Source organism: Anas platyrhynchos, chromosome 1 (assembly GCF_047663525.1).
Source record: "Anas platyrhynchos isolate ZD024472 breed Pekin duck chromosome 1, IASCAAS_PekinDuck_T2T, whole genome shotgun sequence".
NCBI classification, from domain to species: Eukaryota; Metazoa; Chordata; class Aves; order Anseriformes; family Anatidae; genus Anas; species Anas platyrhynchos.
Genome location: NC_092587.1, coordinates 6,846,990 through 6,871,160, shown reverse-complemented (window position 1 = coordinate 6,871,160; position 24,171 = coordinate 6,846,990). Strand labels below are relative to the sequence as shown.

The 24,171-nt window shown below is 44.4% G+C and overlaps 1 protein-coding gene across 4 annotated transcripts in view; it reads right to left on the bottom strand.

The window, feature by feature from the left end:
• CAMK1D (calcium/calmodulin dependent protein kinase ID) overlaps window positions 1-24,171 on the bottom strand; it is a 219,389-nt gene that overhangs the window by 66,941 nt on the left and 128,277 nt on the right. For all 4 annotated transcript variants that reach the window (XM_027460556.3, XM_027460549.3, XM_027460562.3 and 1 more), the window contains exon 3: window positions 20,611-20,685. In XM_027460556.3, coding sequence (XP_027316357.1) covers window positions 20,611-20,685 — 75 coding nt within the window. The remainder of the gene's footprint in view (window positions 1-20,610; window positions 20,686-24,171) is intronic.

Sequence of the window (24,171 nt, the reverse complement as noted above, 5' to 3'; positions counted from 1 at the left end):
TTCCTATCTGGAAAAAGAAAACAGAACTGCATTTATAAAATGTGGTAAAACCTGAAGATCAACATTACCCAGAAATTCTCACTCTTCAGAGAAGAATCAATCTGAGCCCAGCTTTCCATCACTAAAATACAAAATGTACTCTGCAAAATTTCAGGAGGAAATTCATTATATGGTCCTTTAAATATCAGGCGTGACTGTACCCGAGGCACCTGCAATACTGGCCAGTTTCTGTGCTGATTTTCTTGGCATTAGAAGCAATTTCAAATTGCAGAAACCAGAAGTGGGGAAAAAAAGCTCACGCATCATTTTGTACATCAATTTTTTGATCATTTCCTCTGAATTTGCAGAATTGCTCCCAACTTCTCTGTGCTGCTCAGCTTTGAGTCACAGATCTGTTCATGCTTCATTCAGAGGATAAGTTCAACCACTAGGAAAGTGTGTCCTGCTACACATAGTAAAAATGTCCTTGTCTTTCATTCTTTCCTTGCTTTCACTCCATTGCTACCCTCTCTGAAGCAGATGTCTCAAAATGAGCAACATCACGGAAACCTCAGCTTTAATGTCCTTCGGGTAGGTGGCTGTTTCCTATGGTCTTGCACCGAGAGGGACCCTTCTAAAATTCTCCCGTTCTTCCTCTGTGAGCCACGCTGGAATCACCACTGCTGCTATAACACAAACCGCATCAGGATCTCCTTCTCCTCCTCCTGAGGGTGTGTGGAAACCCCACCACTGGTACCAACACCACAAACGCCTCTCTTCTCTACCACTGGGAAACGTGGAACTGTTTACGGAGCACATGCTACTCGCTTTTAAAATTCAAAGGAATATGTTAAAATTACCATAACTTAATGTCACAGAAGAGATGAGATCCAAAGCTTTCTTTGGAATTTCTTGCTGAACAGAAGCTTCTGCAGACGGTATTTGCTTTTTCTTAAAAAAGTGGATACATCCTTGTCCTCACCTCTGCAAGAGCCTGAATCACAGCTCACTGAGCATATGGAAAAACTCACGGTGACTTCAATGGTTTTGAGCAGTGTCTCCACCACAGACATAAGGTAGTAACACAAATGTCCTTTCAGGCCATAGTTAGTCCTAGCCTGGGTGCCTGCTGATATCCTCCTCCAGAGAAAGGGAGGTTTAAAGAGCTGTACTTGCTGGAGCAGGTTAACATGCACATTCATAAGTTCAACAAGGCCAAGTGCAAGGCCCTGCACCTGGGCTGCAGCAATCCCAAGCACAAATCCAGGCTGGGTGGAGAATGGATGGAGAGCAGGTGAAGGACCTGGGGGTGGTGATTAACAAGAAGCCCAACACGAGCCAGCAATGTGCGCCTGCAGCCCAGAAAGCCAACCGTGTGCTGGGCTGCACCAACACAGCGTGGGCAGCAGGGCAGGGACTGCGTGTCAGGGGGTGTGGTGGTAGGACAAGAGGAGTGGCTTTAAACTACAAGTGGGACATTTAGATTAGCTACAGGGAAGAAATTCTTCACTCTGAGGGCGGTGAGGCCCTGTCCCAGGCTGCCCAGAGGAGCTGTGGCTGCCCCATCCCTGGCAGTGCCCAAGGCCAGGCTGGATGGGGCTTTGGGCAGCCTGGGCTGCTGGGAGGTGTCCCTGCCCATGGCAGGGGGTGGCACTGGGGGGTCTTTGAGGTCCCTTCCAACCCAAACCATTCTGAGATTCTGTAACAGATCTGCAGAATCATATCTTCTGTCTTCTTTAACACCTGCATTCAGAGTGAGCAGTCAGAAAAGGCCTGTCACACAGGCCCAACCACAGTCAATTTGTCTCTCCTAGCAGTCTGCATCCACCAGATACTGTGCATAACATATCTGTTATTAATCATCACTTGGTCAGACTAACCTCTCAAGCTCTTTTAAACTCTTCCCTGGTGTTTCTGCCAGCCTCTTAAATCATTTCTCTACTTCTTGTCACAGATAGTCTCAATATCCTAATGCTTTTTCAAACATCGTGGGTGATGCATGAAACTCCACATTCCCCTGTCAAGCCCTCAAAATAACCACACTATACTTAGAAAAGGAAACACCTCTCTGCTTCAGCCACTGGGGAATGCTGAGCTGTTTATGGGGCACATGCTACCACTCTCAAAACTCACAAGAATATGCATTTCCCTCTGCTGGAAGCACTTACAGGTGCTCTATATATTGGGGACATAACTTCACAAAACTCATCGGGATCTATTTATACCCAAGAACTCTACTCCTTCATCAAATTCAGCTCAAAATGGCCAATGTTTCAAAAATTATTAGGAAGGATGTGGGAAAGGAACAGCAAGACCCATGTTTTACTCCTGGAAATCAGCTTGAAATGGATGCTGTAAGTAACGTATGCAAATATCCCTTTTTGTGTGTGACAATTTAGTTTAGTCCTTAATTGCTTAACTGAATCACTTTCAAATTGCACAGTAAAATAAATGCCTGCCGAAGCCTAAATGTACAATTATAAATACCTTTTTAAACATCTTGAATTTTCAGACAGTAAATCAAAGAGAAACAGAAGGATGCAGACTTATTTTTATTCACTTTCCTACTGCTCAAATTGTAAGAAACAATGCAATACATCATAAGAGACATCTTGAGATATTTTGGCATGCTGTTAAACTGAAATTCAATGGCTTGACATGTTATCTTGGCTAATTTAACTTTGAAGTCTTTGCTAATTCTTTTCTGGATTATTTCCGAACATAAGCTTGATTTCAAAGCTCACCATGCTTGGCTTTGCACATCTCAACCAAGAACAAATTCAAACATTTTAAAGTAAATCCTGGAGAACTTTTAAAAAGTACTATTTACGAGAACAGTGCTTGTGCGTAGGGATGACAATATGAGTGCTAGTGAGTTCACAAGGGCGGAAGGGCAGTGAGGAAGGGAAACTCGCTGGATGCTGTGGTGGAGATCTCACCATCTAGCTTGTTTGCTCTCAGCAGCTTGAATGCAGTGGCTTGGTCCATGTTAAAGGCTGAGCCTCACAGCTTTGTCCAACAATGTTGGCAAATTCCCAGTTCTCAAGGGTATGAGACCCAGCTACACGTGTCCACCAAGGCCCATTTGATGGTGAGTGCCACTCACCAGTGGCAAACAACCCAAAGGGCACACACAGAGCCTGCCTACCCAAAAAAGTAGACTTCGTCACCCATGACCAACTACCTCCGGCTCCCCATGGGCCTCACAGCATGGAAACCAATGTTCTCCACCACCCACCAGAGCAGGATGGTACCATTGGTGCCAAAGACATGGCCACCATAGAGGGAAGGCCATTTAACGTGCAGCCAGCCTCTGTAGTTACCCAGGCAGAACAGACCGCAAAGAAAGGCTCTGTATAGTCTTCCTCACCCTCATCCACAGTGTAACATCAGGCACAGGCCTTTGGATTTATGGACCTCAGACTGCAGAGGGGGTCCTGTTGGTTTTCTCCTCCTCGTAAACCTTTTTTTGATGCGAGCGTGGACTTTCCCCAGAGGCCACCCACGCGTCTCGCCTTCCCCGCCAGCTCTGACTCAGCCAGCGTAGGACTGTGAGCAGCACCGAGAGGCAGATCCGTGACAGCTTCCTCCCAGCATACTCCCTCCTCCCCTCCTTCATCACCGAGCAGCTCTTCACACCGCCAGGGAAGCACAGGATGCTGCCTTAGCACCGACTCCTACCTACCAGCTGCTACGCTTCACTTGGGATCAGCAGTGGCCTCTCCTCTCTGGTGGGGTAACAACCAGCCCAGCCTCTGGGACCAGAGTCAACAAGACCCGCACTAAGACCCCAATCCTGACACTGTCTGGGATGGCAAACACACTGAAGAGCTGGTTATCTCAAAGAGGTTATGTATTTGCTTAAGGATCTGACTGTATAGATCAAATTTCAGGATTTGGGGTTCTCCTGTTGGGAGGGAGATATGGGGCTCTTGTACAACACCAGCTAAATGAAGGCCAGGAACTGTTCTTAAGCATTCACTTAAGCACCAAATGCCTGAGATTCATGGATACTGTCCTAGCTCACACCATGACCATTTGGGGCCACTTCAGTAAGATCTCTCTCCAACACCTCCAGCTTCCCATGCTGGTCCCCAGGTCATGCATCTCACACCCACCATCGTGGAGCACTGCACCACAGTCCTTCATGTCCATCGAGACACTCTGAACTGAGAAGAGCCAAACAACGTAGTGATCAAGTGTGAGGGCCACCATGGCACCGTCTGATACCTAGAGGAAAACAAGGGCCAAAAGCTCTGTGGCATCCGTGTAGCTGGGATGCGGAGCAGGATGGGCATAGGCTGAGCAGATGCAGGCCTGTCGTATCCACTTGACCTGAGGGCCATGAACAAGCCCCTTCCACTCTTTATTTAGCAAACCAATCCAGCCAGAAGAACTATGCAGAATTCTTTACTGTGAGTATTAGGCTTGGTCTATTCCCACCTGTGCAGGCTTTACATAGATATTTTATCAGAGAATTTTGTTTGACACTTTTTTTCTAAATCCCTAGCACATCACAAGTTTTTCACTATTCCATGCAGTGCTGAAAGTAGTTCAATTTTTACAGCTCCATCCAGAGGCAAAACCAAATCTGTTGCCTATAGATGGGATCCTATCAAAGTTAGGAGAAAAATTCTGGCTACTGTCAGCACCAGCATTTTGTGCCCCTAGATGTGAGCACGGGCACGCGCAGCAGTGCTCCACAAGGCATAGAAATAGGGTTGAGGAAGGTCCATTGAGTGTCAGAGCCAATAGCTACTCCTCAGCTGGGCACCAAAAGCAGATCTGTGCTACTCACCCACAACCTATGCCTGTTCCTCTTCTGTCTTGCTTTCAGTCCCTGCACACAGTCCTTGAAGATCCCTTTGAGGCATCTGGTTCTTACAGTAAAACGAGGACGTTCCTTACTGAATGTGTAAGGAGATTATCTAATGTTCCCAGCTGATCTGATGGTTGTTAATTTTCATCAGCCCATTGCTTAATGCACTTCTGATACGAGACACAAGCCTTTGCTCAATGCAGTTGAACTCAGGAGACAGAACAGGCTGGAAATCACTGAGTCTATGGGGTTTCAAGACATAGCTCTGACCCCTCCTTAAACTGGTGGCAAGCACTGGATCATTACAGCTACATAATAGCCTCATAGAACAACCATTCACTATTTTTTGAGGGCAAACTCCATCATGTTGCAGGCACATACATGGTGCTCCCTCTGTATTAAATAGTGTGTGGCCACTTGTGCTGGTTACCCAAAAGAAGACCTTTCCTACTGCAGCCTATAAACCTTTAGCGATTAGCATCAGACTGAAGTTATGTACAAAGATACACCTGATCCTTCACCTCATCTTTCTGACCCTGTCTAAGTCATTCAACACGTTGTTTGTAACTCTGTTGAGAAGAAGATTTCAAGGGAAACAAAGCAAATGCAGCTCAAAATAGTCTTCAAAATATCCAAAGCTGGAATTCACAGTCCTCCAGATAAATTCAAGGCATAATAGCTAGGTCTGGTGGGTCTGTATTTTCTGACCTGTAACCTACAACTACTCCAATATGTTTAAATTGCAGTTGTACCACCACTTCTCAACATTGTCTTCTTTGATTTCTGCCTTGTGACATGGCTATATTAAAAAAAAAAAAAAAAATCCTCACAAAAAGCATATTCAAGCAATCAGGAATCTTGCTAATCTATGATTAATGAGATTGTGGGAGTAGTTCTTTTTTCCTGTACATATATTTTTACATATGTTGCTCTGACTTAATAATGTGCACCGTAGAAAAAAGGCTATTCACTGTGGCTTAGACTTGTACAGGACTCATTGAAATGATAAGTGAAATGTTTAGAAAACCGCTGAAAAAAACAAAGCCATCAAAATCCTAGTTAATTAGCATTAGCTAAGTAACTGCAGGAATAACTGAATTAGCCTATTTTCTTGCTGTAGGTAAAGATTAAGAATTCAATTTATGGCAGTTTTCAAGTTGCTAAGGATTATGAGAACAATACACACTATTTTCAGCTCACCAAGGAGAATGAAACAAATGCAAGAGCCCAGCCTTTCAGAAAGAGCCCTTCAGATGATTCATCTGCAGAAGGCTGGCTGGAACGCCCTGCGAGGCCTGACACCATCGCATTGCCTCTCCGCAGGAGCCAAGGCAAAGCCCCTCCAGACACCCGGACAAGTAATTAAAAGATGAGGCTTATAAGGGAAGTCTTTTACATGTCATATACATCAGAGGAACTCCAAGAACAGGCAGATCCTGTGGCACAGCCAGGATGCAAAGGCATCACTCCAGCAAACAAAATACCTGATGAAAGAACCTTGGACAAGTCTCATTACGTCTAATTTAGCTGTTGGTGCAGGTTAAACTTTGCTTCTTTGTGTCTAATTACAGGATTTCTCTCTTAAAATTTTGATTATCCATGATCTGTCAGAACATAATGTTTTTGAATTTTCCAAAGTAATTGTAAATACATCACCAGAAGTAAAACCTTAGAAGCAATTGTGCCTGCTTTTCATCTGTCTGGCCCAGTGAGTTTTACAAGGTGAAGGTTTGGGGATTTTTTTCCTCACAGGTTAATTGTACAAGCCAGAACTGCACTGAAATCTGATGCGATCTACCAAGTGAGGATTCAAGATTAAGGAAAGTAGGACAGCTTTTATTTTAGGAGCTTCTCTGAGAAACATAAATAATGGTGAATTCTCTAAGATGTGTTGTTACATGAGAAATAACTACCTAGAAATAAAGAATGCTTTCCGTAAGCAATGTTAATATTCACTTTCTAAAGGGCACCTGCATGTTCAGACTGAAAAGAGAATATTTTATGCATTCAGAGTCTAAATAGAAGAAAAACAGTATGTGTTTCCTTTGCTTTGCAAATAACTATTCAACAGGACCAGAACCCGGAGGCCATGAATGTAATTTACTACCAAGAGGATGTCAATAGCAAACAGCAAGTATATTTTGTGCTAACAGCCACGTGGTGTGGTGCATGCATGATTGATGGCACATGGAAGGTGTCATGCATACAAAAGGCCAATTTTCCTGCTAATGATTAAGGTTCCCTCTCCCTTTTCCTGCTCCCCTTGTCCTGCAGTTGGGAGAGACCTCACCACCACCATGCAGATATCTGTGACTACATAAGGACTGACATCCACAGGTGTGAGATGGGTGGCAGAATGGACCTCTGTAAGCTACTTCTAAAACCATGTCCATGCCAGTGGACAGACCAAATTTTGAATTGTGTCAGATCCAGAAAGCTCTTAAATACTTAAAGCTCTCTGGTATTTAAAGAGGGTCTACAAGAACGATAGGGGCAGACACTTTAACAGGGTGTGTTGTGATAGGGCAAAGGGTAAAGACTTTAAATTGAAAGACAGTAAATTTAGATTAGACATTAGGAAGAAATTCATCCCTCTGAGGGTTGGCCCTGTCCCAGGCTGCCCAGAGGGGCTGTGGTTGCCCCATCCCTGGCAGTGCCCAAGGCCAGGCTGGATGGGGCTTTGGGCAGCCTGGGCTGCTGGGAGGTGTCCCTGCCCATGACAGGGGGCTGGAATTAGATGATCTTTAAGGTCCCTTCCAACCCAAACCATTCTGTGATTCCATGATTATAAATAACTGTGTCCTGAAGAAGCTTTTGCAGCAGTGATTTGTGCTGCAGGGCGATGGACTGTCATACCAGTGCCAGACCAACAATGCTCAACAGATGAATTGATGTGTGCTTCTCAAATCTAAAAAGCCAAACCAGGAGCAATCTTCCAACTGCTTTGATTTTCCTCTTTTAATGTCTTTTTCGTGACACTATGCATTCATTTTTTTTCAGGGAGGAAGCAGGATTCAGAACAGTTATTCTCAGAAACCCTTTGAAATCAAACTAAAGTCTCCTTCAAGCAGTTTCACTGTGCCAAAAGTTGTGCTTTCAACAACTTGGCTTTTGCACACAGGATTTGTCTGAGGCACTTGCGTGCCTAGACTGATATTATTATCTCAAGACATTGGAGAGTTTAATATATTTATCCTTACAGCCCTAGTAAATGACAGAGAGGGCTGTTATTCTCACTTCCAGAAACTGGGAACAGAGGCACAGAGGCGTTGCTCCCCATGCCGAGCTGTACTCCTACCAGTGCCTGGACACAGCTCGGTGAATTACACCAGTACAGATCTTTTTATTTACTAGGATAGATGTAGACAAAAATGTCATTCCTTGCATATGCACCCCTGCATTCATATCCAGTCCCCAGAGAGAAAAGAAGGTGCTCAAGTACAGCCTGGATCTAGGCAAGCTTCCCAGCAGGGTCTGTGGGTCTGAAGTCTAAGGTTCTCATGCCCCCAAGGATCCTTCCCTGAAGACCTCTTTTGGTGTTTATTGTCTACTGAGGCCAATAACTATTTCAGACATAGGACCAATGATTAGTTATCTTCTCATTGTAATGCGTCCTGGAGCATCCATCACTTTGAGCCAGCCTGCTGTACCATGTCCTAGAACACAGTGCGCCTTCATCCCCTTATTTGCAATAACCATTTCCACCTACCTGCAATATAAAGAAAAGGATATTCAAGTTCTGGATACTGCTGTTCAGCCTGGGTTTAAATTGCTTTTTTATATTTCTCCCTGAATGAAGTTTTTATTGATGCCTCTCATTGTCACCCTCCATCACTGGCATGATGCATTTGGCTGCAGCCACATCTGCACACAGTAGGTGACATCCTGGCTTTGTTTAAGTGGAATTTTTAACTTTGGATGTCATACTGCTGCTGTTTTACATTTCCACACAGCAACACCATAAGGATAAATAAATCTACAAGATGATGATGGCCATCACTGGTCATGCTGTTATACACTGCACCACTGTGGGCAGCCTGGGTTATGATCTGTAGAGGTTTCTGCCTAGAAAGACAGGAGAGAGAGAAAAAGCTACTGCACAGGGTACCTACAGAAAAAAAATAGTATGGATCAAGGCATCGCTGAATATGTTTTTCAGAATAGTCACAGGTCCCAGCAAGCAAACCCATTGGCTTTTACTCATCCCCAGTCGTACCCAGTGTTCCTCAGTGGACAAAGACAGAGGCCAGACTGCAGCACTCTTATTTCTTGTAACAACCTACTGCACAGAGAGTAGCACTGGCTTGAAGAAAAAAAAATAATCTTACCCAGAATTAATTAGGAAAGTATTCCCTTTCGGTGGGCAGGGAAATTAGAACACAAAATGACCAGAGACCACAACATAAATCAATGACAGAGTTAGACGAGAGCTCCAGATTTTCAGACCTGTGTGCTCTAACCACAAAAACATCTTCTCAAGACTCTGGAGACCAGCAGCCCCTGGTTCTCGTTACATGTTTCTGGAAAGCAGCTAGAATATTTTTCCATAGATAAAGAGACCTGTCCCTTACCCACTCTGCCCTGCTAGGTTTTTCAGCTTATACAAGAACACTGCAGTCCCTCTAGCAGGATACACTCAGCCTTCCCAGCACATCAGAAGCAGTCTAATGAGCACCTACCACTGAGATACCGTGTCTGCTTCTACTTTTTGTACCATATGGTTCAGCTGCTTTTCCCTCCTCCTCTTTTGAGCCGTGAGCTGCCTCCTCTGCCTCTGCCCCTGCCCCTGAGTGCTGAAATTCAGAGCCAACTGGTCCTTTAGGACTTTAGAGCCTCACCATTGTGTCATTTGCCTTGCCGGAGGCTGTCACACAACCGGAAAAGCAAACGAGCAATAAAATATACCTGCACCTGTCTCCCACCAGCATCCAATGGGTTGTAATGGACAGGGTGTCCCTGTCCTGAGGTGCTGTAGCAGTTCTGGAAAGCAGAAAGTGTGGCAAGCTGTAGCGGTGCAGGAAGAACATCTCGGATGAAGATGAGCACAAACAGAGCAGGCTGGGAACACGTGTGGGCAGCTAAAGAAGCTCAGGCACAGGGATAATGTACTGAATGACTATCTTGGTCACATTTAGCTCCATGGAAAAGGATATTAAGGGCACTGTCCACAGACAGTGACTACATTAGTTATTTTATTTTATTTTTCTTTTCTTTCTCTTTTTGACCATACTGTTGTGCAAATTACCTTTTTCTCATTAAACTTTTGAACATACATACAAATGTGTTGAGCTCCAGGATGAAAAGAGTGTGCAATAAAATGTCTTTCCCCAGGCATAATTTTTTAAAATATATTTCGTTTCATTTGGCACAGTCTGAAGAATTACCCGATCTCCAGTGACAGAAATCTTACCTACATTTCCCTCGCCACCCATCAAACTTGCCAAGACAGCTCCAAGGTGAAGAAAACCCTTTACATGGCAAATCCAGCTGTGAAACTGTCTGAAAAGAGCAGATTTAAAAGCTTCTGGCAGAGGATTTCCAGCCCTGAGATGCAAAATGTCAGCAGTGCTTTCTGCGGATGGTGCTGCCCCATGCTCACAAGAAACCCATCATGAGTCAATGGAAGAGACCCTAAGCTGCAAGAAGATTAATATTCCTGGTGTGCAATCAGAATAAGGTCATTTGCCTCTCTTCTGTGCTCTCTCTATCACTTAATCGTGTTTGCATTTCTCCTGGCTGGTGGCTTCTGGCCAGTGCTCCTTGGAGTATTATAAATTAGGGATTAAGAAAACAGAATTATGAAATGGTTAAATGCTACTAAGAGAATAATGAGACAGAATAAACACCAAACTTCTCCAAAACATTTTTAGCACTCCAGTCCAGAAATCCCTTGACAACTAAGCCAGGATCACACAGGCCCACATGGGAATTTTGTCTAAGAGAAAGAAAAGGGAGACACAAGGATTTTGGTCTCTGAACACACTTTTCATCCAGTTTAAGGGAAAAAACAGCCTTTACAGGTTAAGATGTAACCATGCGGCATGATCAGAACAAAACGAGCACATGCTCTATAAATGCATCAAAGAAAGGCTTCACCAGCAACAGTATTTTCTTTTTCTATAAAATACTTAAAAAAGTAAAAGTTTGGCTACAACAGACCTAACCACTGTTTCGGAAAAAAAAAAAAAAAAAAAAAAAAAAAGATTTTTTTTTTCCATTGAAAACTTTTCCAAGGGAGAATGTTTAAAGCAGAAAACTATGGCAAGAACTTCTTTAGCTCTATGAAAATAGTTTCTCTCAGAAGAGGTAACCACAGCACTACCAAAGAAAGTCAAAACAGGATTTTAGACAGGAACTGGTATTTCCATTAGAAAATCTACATTTTACATAATCCCGTTTAGAGTCCTGACCCCAACCGCATAAAACTGTATGAATCTCCCTGGCTTTGAAACTACGTGCTATGTAGAGTCTTTGGGGGAAGGTTCCAGAAAAAAAAAAAAAAAAAAAAAAAAAAAAAAAAAAAAAAAAGAAAGTAAAGCAAAAGATCTTCTATTTCAGTGTGAATACAAGAGGCTTTTGTATGGGGTAATAATGCTTCATCATCACCTTGCTCTTGATGGGGTCTTCTAAAAGTTTTACGCGGAGCCTCTTGATAAGACAATAAAAATACAACTGCAAGGTAGTGCAACACTGGCTGTCTTCTAGGCTCTGGAGCAGAATAACCTGACTATATTACCTTAAAGAGAGGTTGAAGCTGAGATATGCTTGGGAAATTAGGCATTTTTTTGGCCACAAACCCATTAGGTGTCTTCTGGTACACACTGACATGAAACTGTCATGAGCCTCCTACTGTCTCCAGCCTGTACAGCCTTCCTCTAGAAGACAACTCGGAGGGAAAAACAACTTTACACACACCACCATGTAAAAGAACAAACCTGTGAGCACTGATTTGAATTTTGCATTTTGCTTCAGTGCCATGTTATTTCAATTCAAAGCTTTTCAGGTTGTTATGAAAGTCCTTTTCTGTTTAAGGGTGTATAACCATTTAATCAGAATGCCTCCGCATAGTGCCCAAGAGGCATCCTACCATCTCGTAATGAATTCTCATGCTGGGGCATATATAGATTTAACGTTTATTATCTGCCTTGCTGCAAAGCCCCTTCCTCCTGAAGCCAACACCAGCTATTTAATTGATTTTAGTGCAGGCAGTAAGTGCACCGCAGCGTAAATTACCAGGTACCGAGAGATGCAGAACTAAATGTGCGAGAGCAATTCAGCTACTACGCAAACATCGGCGGCGATGAAACTTGTGGGCAAGGCATGAAAGAAATGAGATGGTTATCCAAAGCCAACAGAATGGAGTGTAAATTGCTAGGGCTCTAAATAGCCACCTGCCTGCTGTTCGGAGAGAAAGGCCCCACTCCTGCTCTCAGAGAAGCAGTGATATTATAAAGGGTTTCTGGCGGATATGTATTGCTGCCTTGTGAATCGCCTACGCCAGCCCCAAGCAATACAATAGGGGCACGTTTGCCCCTGTGCCCAGCTGCAGTGGGGAGTTAGCAAAGGAGCTGCTGATGGAAGAGACTCGAGTCGATGCTGCCAAAATTTTGCTATCACTGTAAAAAAAAAAAACAACAATCAACTCACATACTTTTGTCTTAAGGATTTGGTGCCAGTCCTTGCTGGAGACTGGAGGTTACGCCAAGCAAGTTTTTCATTTTGGGCTCATTCTCTTCTTTTGGGAGTGTGGTAGGGGTTGCTGTGAGGTGGAGGAATGGCTCTGAATGAGTACCCTCAAAAAGGACTCTTTACTGTGTTCACCCAAAGATAATCGTATGCCCATCTGATTTATGAGCCCCCCAAGCCTTTCTGCAACTTTAAATAGTACTTTAGAACAAGGTTTATTGGGAGGTCTGGACAAACCTCTTGTTTTCTTTATTGACAAGAGCAGCTTCACAACAATAAATCTCTTAAAGAAAAGATCCATTTTCATCTGAATCGTTCACATTTCTGCAGAAAGAAACAACATTACCACGGTGTCTGTTCAAGGAAAATGTGGAAAAATTTCTCTATTATCTCTTCATTCCCAAGGCCACAGAAGAAAAAGGATCACTCCCCATCAGGTGTAGCACAGTGCTTTGATTGAAAATAAAAAAAAAAAATCAGTGTTGCCTTGCTAATGTGTCAGAGTCCATATAAGACTCTTCATACTAAGCTATTGGTAACGAGTGCAATTTTAGGACCAAGGACATTGGCATTTGTCTACACCTCTTGAAGGTGACTGCCTACAAAAGAAATCATCATGAGAAAGTCCTTCACAGTCCCCAAGAAGAAGAAGATTCTCATTTCTCTCTCTCTGGAGGAAGGCTACACTGATGTACAAGGACTGTGAAATGTCCTGCTCCTAGCCAGGGCTGAAGTCCTTAGACATAAAACAGTTGCAAGGAAGCAACAGGGCTGCTGTTCAGTGCCATTCCCAGGAGAAGGTGCTGTGTTTGGAGAGGACAGGGGGAGCAGGAGCTACTAACAGTCCTGCCAGAGCCACAAGCAAGCAGGAGAAAAGCTCAAGTGCTCAGGGCAGCTAGGACCACCCGATGAGCATGTATTGCACTTTTAGGACCGTACACAATCCTGGCAATTGCAGGTGTCTAGAAGTGATCTCAGAGATCACTCTGTGGTCTATCAATGTTACCAACAAATCTGTCCGTGCCCTGATCTCTGCCCTGACACTGATCTTTCCTGGTCTGCTTACAACCTCTCAACCACTGGAAAAGTAGACACACTCCTTCCTATTGAACACTTACCGGCGCAACTCAACTGATTTAATAATCTCGTCTCCCAAAATTAAAAAATGTGAACTTGATGCTGGATTAATAACTACCACCCAGTTCCCAGGGGCATGATGCCAGGGGTCAGTTTATGAATTGCTCAGCACTTGCAAAGCTCTTGTGGGAAAGTACTGAAGTACAGTGAGATTAATTCCCCTAACCTTGCAACAGGGTGACCTGTGTTATTCAGGCAATACACCTTTGAAGACCTTGATAAGGAGTGCCTTTTTTAAAGATACCTTTTTTGAGCTATACTGATAGCCCAAGCTCCGACTGCATTAAGCACTGGAAACGGGTTGAGAACAAAACCTGTGTTGTACATACCCAAACAGTGAGGAAAGATTTCAAAGTCTAACTAACATCCCAGCTCTGCAGTCTGGGTGTGCACCTGCGATATGTCCATATCGAAAGCTGAGATGGGCCTAGGCTTCATTTTTCTGAGCACTTCTCCCACAGTCGTGCCTGGTTCTTCCAGCCGTGCCACAAATACACAGCCCTGTTGCTGCTGTCCCACTTCATTTTCTGTGTTCACTAGCTGGATCCATCCTTGGAGAGCTGTTCATTGTGCAGCATCCTATCCCCTGGTCAAAAAACTCTGGTCCAAAGAAACACCAAAAGGCTTTTTCTCAACCACAGGACATAGTTAGTGCCATTTCTTGTTCCACTGCAGACTCCCAAAGGCATTTTTGCCCACATCAGTGATGCTTCACTCCACAAACTGTGACAAGATGAAGTCTTTTGAGCTAGAACCCCCTAAAGCTTTGCTCAGCTGTGTAAAAATCCAAACAAAGTTCCCTTGGCATCTTGCAGTCTCCTTCCCAGTGTTTTCTTCCCCTACATATGTGCCAGCCTTCCTCATGCTGTAGTTCATAGGCAACATTTGCTCAAAAAGAAAAAAAAATAATAAAATTCATGAATATTTGCTTGGCCAGATCTTCCCCTGGCTAGTCATTAAACCCTCTGAGAGCCAACTGCCACATCAATTTATCATCTTATTCCTATGCAGCATGATGAGGTGCCAGAAGCATGGATGCAATCCTTTCAACGTAGACCCAGTGCATTTTCAGTGGGTACCAGGCATTAATTTGAAATGCCTCATAGGAGCCAGTAGTACTGGAAACAAAGAGCAGAGTTTATGGTTGTGCAGCTGAAAATGCACGTTTTGTATACCACAAAAGCAAGTGAATCCCCCAGTCAATCAGCTCCAGGGTTGTTCACTACTGGGGTTGTTTCTCCTGTTCCTGCTACAATAATTACTAATAATGATAATATACACACCATCCACAGAAAGCAGTGATGTGAGGGGCTTCTCTCAGCTGCTTGGACAGAAGTATTCTCTGCTGCTAAAGAACCCAGCTGGCTTTTCTCCTTCATATAAGTCTCATTGTGAATGAAGAGAGATTTCTTTCTGTCTTTTACATAATGCTTTATGGGCACAAAAACCAAGTACGGAATAAATCCCACCTAAGGAATGCGGTGCAGCAGATCTCTGTTTTGCTTTAATTAGCATCCTGATGTGATAGCGGCTTGGCGTGTGTATCACTGTTTTGTAACACAGCGCGTCCTTGCTAGGCTCCTTAAGGAACCTGGCAAACAAGGCACTTCCCTCAATTGTCTGTTGTTTTTCTTGGAGGCTGAATATTTTCATTGAAATGTCACTTGCAAAGCCTGTCCATGCTCTGCTGCTCTCGGAGTGTGCTCAGGCATTTGGCTTTCAAAAAAAAAAAAAAAAACAAAAACAAAAACAAAGGGAATTCAGCACTTAATCACAGCTTAGCACTCCACTTGCCTTGCAAGCTTATTTGCAAAGCATACAGGTGGAAAGTAAAATCACAAGCGCTGTAGGTTCCAATAATAATAAAAACTTCTGTAGATTGTACTGCAGGTAGGTGCATGCCTGTCTGAGCTACCTCTCCTGCAGAGTTGTAACAAGTTCATGTGTGGCAGGGGAAAGCTGATAAACAGCAGAAATAGGGCACCAAAACCCTGGGCCTGCAAAAGACTGGGCTCTCCGTGCATGAGCTCTGGGGGAGTCCCCATCACCTTGGCTTTTCTTTGCTGGAAATCTGAATAATGCAGCAGAATTAAGATGTCAAGCTGGAAAACCCCTGAGGTCAGGATATTAAGCTCAGTTTGGGCTGGTTTTTGCAGAGGTAGAGAGAAGCATTTCAGGGTCAGCTGCTGCAGGCTGCTCTCCATAAAAACTTGCCCTGAGCAGTAACAACACGGCCTCAAACTACCTCATTTGGGGGAAATCCTCCAGCTTCCTCGGGAATCAGGAACACAGACTGACAGGATCTGGATAAAACAGCCCTTCTACAGAGAAGGTCACTCTTGGGTTGTACAGACACCAAGGAGCCCACTGATGGAGCTTTCGCTTCTCGGGATCCCAAAGATCTCAAACCAGACCATGGACGATGCACCTTTTTTCTCAGCTCTGAGGCTTTAGTGCTGCTGGAAACCCCCATGCCCTTCTGAAACATCTCAAAAGTTAGCTCTGGTGTTGCAAAGCTTGGTGTTGCAAATGTTCTGAGCCCCTACTATTAAAAATGTCTCTGAATTTGGCACTATGCTTGGCGTGAAAAAAAGTTCAGAGCAACTCTGAGGTGGGTGTTGAGGTTTAATCAGTACTTTACCTAGCTATATGCTTTCCATGGCCTGCTGGCGTAACATTTAGCCATTTGAACAGCCTTGTTACCTTCATGAGGAATTAGAGAAATAAGACTTCCAGCATAAGTTTAAAATACAGCCTGGAAGATGTAGTAATTAGGGAATGCTCCATGCCCATCAGCATTAAGCAGTGGTGTTGATTCCCTGGGGAGAGTGTGACTGGAGATTTTTAAAGACAGGCCAGGTGAATGCCATAGTGCCTGTTAGACCTTTTTTTAGCCAGTTTTCCAAAGGAAGTGAGGCACATGAGGTTGATGTCTGTCTATCTCATTTTGTCAACCCTACTGACTTCTGACCCATCGGTCAAACTTCAACAGAGGATTGGAGATGACAAAAATATACGTTCTTACACATTTGAAGAAAATGGCTGAATAAAGGAGAGCAAGGAAATTCACACCATCGTTGATTTTTAACATGGCCCATATACTTTTGGAGAGGCAACAGCTCCAGCCCCTTGGCTGTGGCAGTGAGCAACACATCTCCATTAAGGCATGGAGGGGACTCGTGCATGGCCCATGCCCAACGGAGGGCGCACACAGACCTGCAGGAGATCAGACTTTGCTGTTTCACGCCCTGATGCAGGCAAAAAATACTGATGAAGTCAGAGCCGAGCTTTGGGGATCTGCTCTGACCTGCACGGGCAGCACCTTCTGAAACAGCGCATCCAGACGGTCCCATAGTGCTTGGACGGAAAGTGCATGTTTATGTAAATCCGTTTTTACGCATGACTTTCCAGCATGCAGGGGATGAATCATCAACATCCAAAGAGACCGTTTATGCCAATGAAATGTTAGTATCTAACAATACAATATCTAACAACAGGAAATTTCCTTATACTGGCAAGATGAAGCAAGGCAGAATACAGGTGGGGTAATTCTTACCAGGTGGACCCAGCAGCAACCTGCAATTGCTCACTAACAAAGTTTACTGTCATGTCAAGACATAGTTCAACAGAGCTTTTATTTCTGAAATTACTTTATTTTCCCCTCTCTTCTCTGATATCCTCTGGGGAAATCTCACCCAGCATCCAGAACGAATGAAAACTTCAGGGTATTTTGGTGTTTATCTTTGTTCTTGGGTTGAGGTATCCTGTATTTGAGGTAAATAAAAGAAGGAATAATGGCCCAGCCATTTCTAAGAAACGGGTAAATGCCTTGAGAAAGCATGTGAAAATCTGAGCTGTCAGATCTGGAGATCCCTGACCTGCTCTCTGGTCTACCTTGCAGTAACAAGGCTGGGACAAAACAGTTTTATGATGGCTTGTATAAAATGTGTGTAAAAGTAAGGGCTTGAAACCAAAGCTGGAGGTGAGATTTCCACAAGAACATGCCAGGAAACACAAAGCATGTTCACCAACAGCTACCTAAACCTGGGAACAGCTCCCAGAGGGACTTGCAGGAATAAATTAAGTGTCAGGTAGATGCAGGCAGCCGCCTCTTCACCTCCTTTCCTACAGACGCTGCCACGTGTGCCTGCCCATATCTTTGACAGAGCAAATGAGGTGCAATACTTATCCTTTAGGATGGCTGGCTAACAAGCACGCCTTTCAAGTAATAGCAGATGTACTAGAGGGTAAACACACACAGGGGTATGGAGTGCTTCCAACAGCCTTCTCCCACGGTGAGCTATGAGATGCTCAGGGGCTGTAATGTGGATTTTCCCCAAAACTGCAAGGAGTGCTCTGAAGGCTGGTGTTGAAAATGCTGCCCGTGCAACAGAAAATCTCCTTTGGCAATCGTGAATAAGTGCCCACTTAGAAAGCAGTGAGTCATGGAGAAGGGCACGTAGATTTCAGATCTGCTCTGCCCATGATACCGGTCTTTGGTCCTAATTTTACCCCCTATTATTTTTATCTTAATGGGGCTTCCTAGAACCTGCTTGATCACAACCACTTCTACTTCACACCAAACCCCAGTTTTAAACGTTCATAGCAATTGCCTCGATTAGGAGAATTGTACAAAAAAATCAGAAGCTACAAAACCCACGAGGAATCTAATAATAAATAGGGCAGAGATGTAAACAAATAGATACCTCATGCCATGCAATGCTTCGGAGCTATTGTATCAACAAGTTGGTGTTACCTTGGAAACAAGAGATTATTCATGCATGCCTTCTCCCTGATGGAAACCGGGAAAGGAGGCATGCAGAACTGATTCTGAGTCTTCTGAACTTTGCAGAGATGCAGCCCCAAACCCCAGCTATTGATGGAAACTCAGAACAGAACAGGGGTGCAGAGGTTGCACCATCCTTGGTGTGATGCCCACGGTGACAAGGATGACCATGCTCTCATCCTCTCCACCTTGGCACTCCATAACCCTTTTCTAAAAGAGCACAGATTATTCCTAGGATACAGCCTGTCCAGAACACAGGACAACAGAGCCTTGTCTTGGTTTGCAGCAGTGAGTAGGGCTAAAAACAACTTGACCCAGTATTAGCTGTCTTTAATAAAATAATCTTACACTAATGTGTTTTACCCCATAGCTGAGGCTCATTAAGTGCACAACACATACGAGTTTCACCACACAGGCTCTGCATGAGTGGGAGTTTACATTGCTGTCACTTGGTCACACTCAGATATGTGCTCACATTCAACCAAAATGTTCCCAAATTTTTTATTCTTCATCCCAGTTGAAGAAGAAGCCACAGCCCTGAGCCCTCCAGATGGGTTCCCAGCTGCTGACTTCAGCCAAACGTCCCACCATCATGCTTTTTGGTGAAACCATGCCTCTTTACAACAGCTAAATGCTTGGTCCTTAGGAAATAAATCATTTGTCTGGGTTTACAAATACAGCTATGACTGGAGGAATAGTTCCTTAGCTAAGTGTTGAATTGGGAGCAAATAGAATTTCAATAAGGCTGAAATTCTGTCCCTGGTCACCAGCGATGCACATGGGAACAAATGGGAATGACACAAATCTGCACTGGGGCAGGTTCAGCCTGGACATCAGGAAAAAACTTTATTGTGAGGGTAGTTGCACACTGGGATAGGCTTCCTAGTGACATGGCTGATGCCCTGTGCCTGTCAGTGGTCAAGAGGCATCTGGACAATGCCCTCGATGTCCAGAGGTGGTCCTGATGTGGTCAGGCAGTTGGATGAGATAATCTCTGAAGGTCCTTTCCAGCTGAACTGTTCTATTCCTTTCTGTTTATAATAACATATTTAGTGTTACCTATGATTACAGCCCTACATCTTGGATAAGCCAAGATGGACATAAGAAATTTGGAAAAGTGAGGGTTACTCTACATTAAGCAAGTTAATAATAACTAGGAGTAATTACTGAAACACAAATAAGGATTTGTAAATCAGCTGGTCATGAAACTGGTACTTCCCACAATCCAGCTGGCGTGCTGGAATTTGCATAACACTGACGTGCCTGTGCAAATTGTTTTGCAGCATTTTGGGCAGAAACGTAGGACTACAAACACAAACTAAAAATGCGTAGGGCAGTATTTCTCCCACACTGCCAGCAGGATAACTATTAATGACATCTGGTCCCCAACAGCTTCCTGCAGGGTATTTAACTCCAGAGCTGCCTCTGTCAGATGCTCTAAGCTCCCCTATGGCACATCTGGCTCTTCACAGGTGCACTTTATCCCTCTGCCCTATGTCTGCCCCGTTTTTGTTTCAGGTGACCTCGTCATTGAAGAAGAGAGAGGCAAGATGGTAAGAGGAAATTTTAACTTCATGTCATATTTTCTAATTGATTTCAAAAAGAAAAAAAAAAAAAAGCAGCATGAGCATCACTTCCCTCCTCCCACCAAGTGGATGTGACAGGAGGGCTAGGTCAGCCGCAACACTTCATCTGGTGGGATCCTGTACTGCTCAGGCTCAGTGTGGGGGGAAAATGGGGAACAAAAGGGACTCTGGTGAGAAATATATGTCAAGGAACATGCTATGAGATGGCCCTGCTGCTGAGACAAGCTTTCTTGCAAATCTACCACCCATGCACATGGTGGCATCCTGGGTTAGCTCTTGCTCAGTACAGCCCAGGTATCCATTGAGACAAAAGGGAACTAAACCATGCATAGCAATTCCATGCATATGGGGCCAGTTCTGATCCCTTAGGGATCCCCTGTTTACTCCGATTTAATTTAATGGCAAGACCATTCACAAGACACCTTAGCTCCCAATTTTGCAACAACACAGCCCATCGCACCTGAAGGTTTATTTTAAACACCAGCCAGAGATTTTGCAGACTGCAGCACACAAGACAGATACTTCTCACTTATCTCATCTATTCAGATAAAGAACAAAATGAGAACAAAAAGAGTTGGCAAATTTGCCACAGAAACTTGGTTAGGTTCAGTACTTACAATTGCATGACCAGGTATAAATGGTTTGGGCTCTCATAGATGTCTTCCAGGGCAACTATATTTTCATGCTTGATCCTGAAAAAATAACATAAGACAAGTAAGTAAAAGATGAAACAGAGATTTTTAAAAAGGGGCTGCAAAACAGAAAGCTACTTTTAGTCAGACACAACTTGCCAGCGCTCCAATCAGCACCATAAAATAGGATCTTGACCAAAATAAAGTCACAAGTGCTTCACAGCCCAGAATTCTGTTATTACTCTGAGAAAATTCCCTCAATCTGCTGCAAGGTCAAAATGTTCAATGGTTAGGTATTTGGGACATTAGAGGTTTAAAGACCTTGTGTCAGGTGAATGGAGATGGTTGCTTGGAGGTTGAAGTCACCACACAGCAGCAAAGCTGGGTGCAAGGGGAAGGAGGCAGGGTGGGGGCTGGAGGGATTTGCCCCCATGCAGAAGCTGGAGCATGTGGACAGAGGCCATACGACAGCTCCATGCCCCTTCCCACTGAATTCGGCCCACTCTGATGTCACACCCAGTCTGTATGCCCAAATTTCCCTGAAGTGTTATTAAGCACCGCATGCTTTCCATCCAAAGGCTCCTGGCAGGTTTTCTACACCCTCATGACACGGAGCAAGAAATCCTTCAAATCATCACCCCTGAGAATTGCTTCAGTCTCCATAGAGCTGCTTTCTTCTCCCTCTGAACACAGTTACATAAACACAGGATTTCTGAAAAGTGACTGAATTTGGTGCTCTGCCACGTGGATTTTCTGATGTCTCCTAAGGGCTGAGCCTCCGCTGACACCTCTCACCAGGGACATGCACAGGCAGATCATGCAGTGACATAAACCTCACTTCTAAAGGAAACCAGGGTTAAAATACAGCCCAGCAGGTGGGCGAAGGGCATGGGTCATTCCCACCAAGCCTGAAGGACCGCTGGTTTGTCAAAATACTAGCTTTAAAGAGAAAAATCATCTCTCTAAACATACATATAATTAACTACTCAGAGCAAAGCCTCTCTGGGTTTGTTCCTTAAATACTTAACAAACAATTTCCAAAGGATGCATTTAACTTGTGCAAGCCCTAAAGAGACAACCAGTACAACTCCAGGGGCAGAATATTAATTACACCAATTACAGACAATTGTTTTAAGAGCAAGAGAAAGCTGGGAAATGCCATGCACAGTCTGCTTATTAAACAGCATACGGACATGCTCAGAAAGAAGGTAAAAGTGCCTTATCAGCAAATGCAGAGCTCTCTACATGTCTCAAGGTTCAATAAGATTAATTAAAAAGCTTAATTATGTGTCAAGACCTCGTCCTCAGCACTCCCAAGCATCCCAATGTCTGTGTGATGATGCTGAGAGCAGAAGGTCCCCAGTGCCTGGCAGGGTCTTTCCCGTAAGAACAGAGACTAATCCAATTTCCTCTGAATTCACCAGAAAGATTACGACTGACCTGAATTTATGCCCACAATCAGTCATCAAAAGCTGTCTTCATATAAGGACCTCCATGTACAGGAAATTTAACTTCAACAACAAGTGAGCCTCAATACAATACGCTACAGGATGTCAGAGCAGCAAATACGTGAGTAGGCTCTTCGCTTTGCTTAAATATCAGGAAAATCCCATGATATTTTAGCAAAATTTCCTGGTAGACTGCATCACAAATCAAGTTCTTCTTATTGACAGCAGGAAACCAATAGACCACCCACTTGGCTTTGTACAGTCCCTTAAGGGTTGCAATTAGGGCAAGGACAGTTTTGCTTTGTTTCGGTGAGCTGAAGGCACTCTTAGCTTCCAAAAGGCATTTCCAGCAGATATTTATTTTTAATTGAAACTCTTGTGTGTGTTTATTCGTTTTCCTTTATGCACATGCACAGGCATGTGATTGTCTGTGTACCTGATACCATCATGACAGAGAAGGTGGTTTTAATACCAGTAGCGATAGCTGTTTAAAGCCTCCAACGTAGTCTGCAGCACATTTTTACCGCGCACATATATTAATGCCTTTCTATATGTGTGTGGCAAATCAAACGCTTTGCGTTTCTATTTTTATTTTCTATTTTGAGAGCCTCCTTTTTATTTTGAGAACCTCAGAGGTTCTCCAAACTCAACCCAAGCCCTGTGAGGCAGCTGCCAGCAACACCTAGCAGTTGCACGCCTGTGGGTAACGGGGGGGAGCACCCACAAAGACGAGCAGTTGGGGTGGCAGAGGGCAGAGAAGAGCCCATCAGACACACAGCGCTGCAGGCTGAGGGTTGCCACAAGACCTTCTCCCTTTCCTCATTTGCAAAGCAAATGGGCCCTGTGCTGCTGCACTGTCTGAAGGCGGATGCACTTGCTCAGCTTTAAAGCGATTCCTTGGCAAAAGACGCAGGGAGAAAAAAGAAAGCAGAACGAAGGAGCGAGACAGGGGACAGAAAACCCAAGAGGAAAGGGAAAGAAGGCAGCAGAAGCTGAATCACCCCCAAAGAATAAAAGGAGTCACCCTGTAGGGATGAAGATGTTTGGAAGAAGATGTTCTAGGTGGTGACAGACAGCTACAGCAGCCACCCATCGACCCATCGACCATTGGCACTGGACAGGCTCTCTGTGATGATCAGAGGCATTTATTTCTGCTCTGGCCTCAGCCTCCCCACAATCAGCAGGGCCTTCACCTTGCCGTTACGCAGTGCTTAATGTTCCTGCCAAAGCGCACATCTCTTGGCTCGCACAACATTTCCATACTCAGAGGGAATCCCGAACGATACGCTATTTAAAGGAAAATGGAATTCAAAATTAGAAAATGACAATAATCAATGGAGCTAGCTCGGGCAGAAGGCTACGGGTTAGATCCAGCTGCATGTTGGGCTGGTGAAGCCGAGCAGCTGTGAGCTTCCCAGCAGAGGTCACTGCAGCCAGCAGCAGCCGCTGCTGCTCTTTGCTTAATCTGCAAGAGTTTGGCAAGCCTTTCATTACTTTAAAATATGGGAGAGCGATCACCTGGAGCCCCGCTACAAAACAATGAAGCTTCCCTGGCTGAACACCGTTCTTTACGACACCACCTCGGGATTTGTGGGATCAGGTGTGTTACTGACGTGGTGTTTTGTCCACCCTGCAAAGCCCAGAGGGGAGCAAGGCAGGTGTGAGGCACTCCTCAGCAGCACCAGACACATGGGGAATGGGGACAGATACTCCTGGCTTGCAGAGATGCTCAGGTAAATCAAGAAATGAGAAAAACACCATGCAGCAGCAGCTACTTGATGGTCACATATCAGGAAGGATTTGGGGATGGCTTACTGAACTCTGCTTTTATCCCCATTTAGAAGCACCACGTGAATCTCAGAGGTTCAGGGATTCATGCTGCTCAAAACGCCTCTGTGCAGCCTCACGGTGATCTCTCTTAGCAGAAATACTCACCCAGCTACCTGAGCTCCTCAGCACCTGCTGGGGTTTATTCTTTCGAAGGTGCTGTTCTCACTTTGCAGAAGGAAGGCAGTATGCAGAAAAGCTAAAGGGGTTATCTGCAATCCGATGGGAGGATGAAGCAGATTGCCCAAAGCCAGGGGGACTCATTATTCCA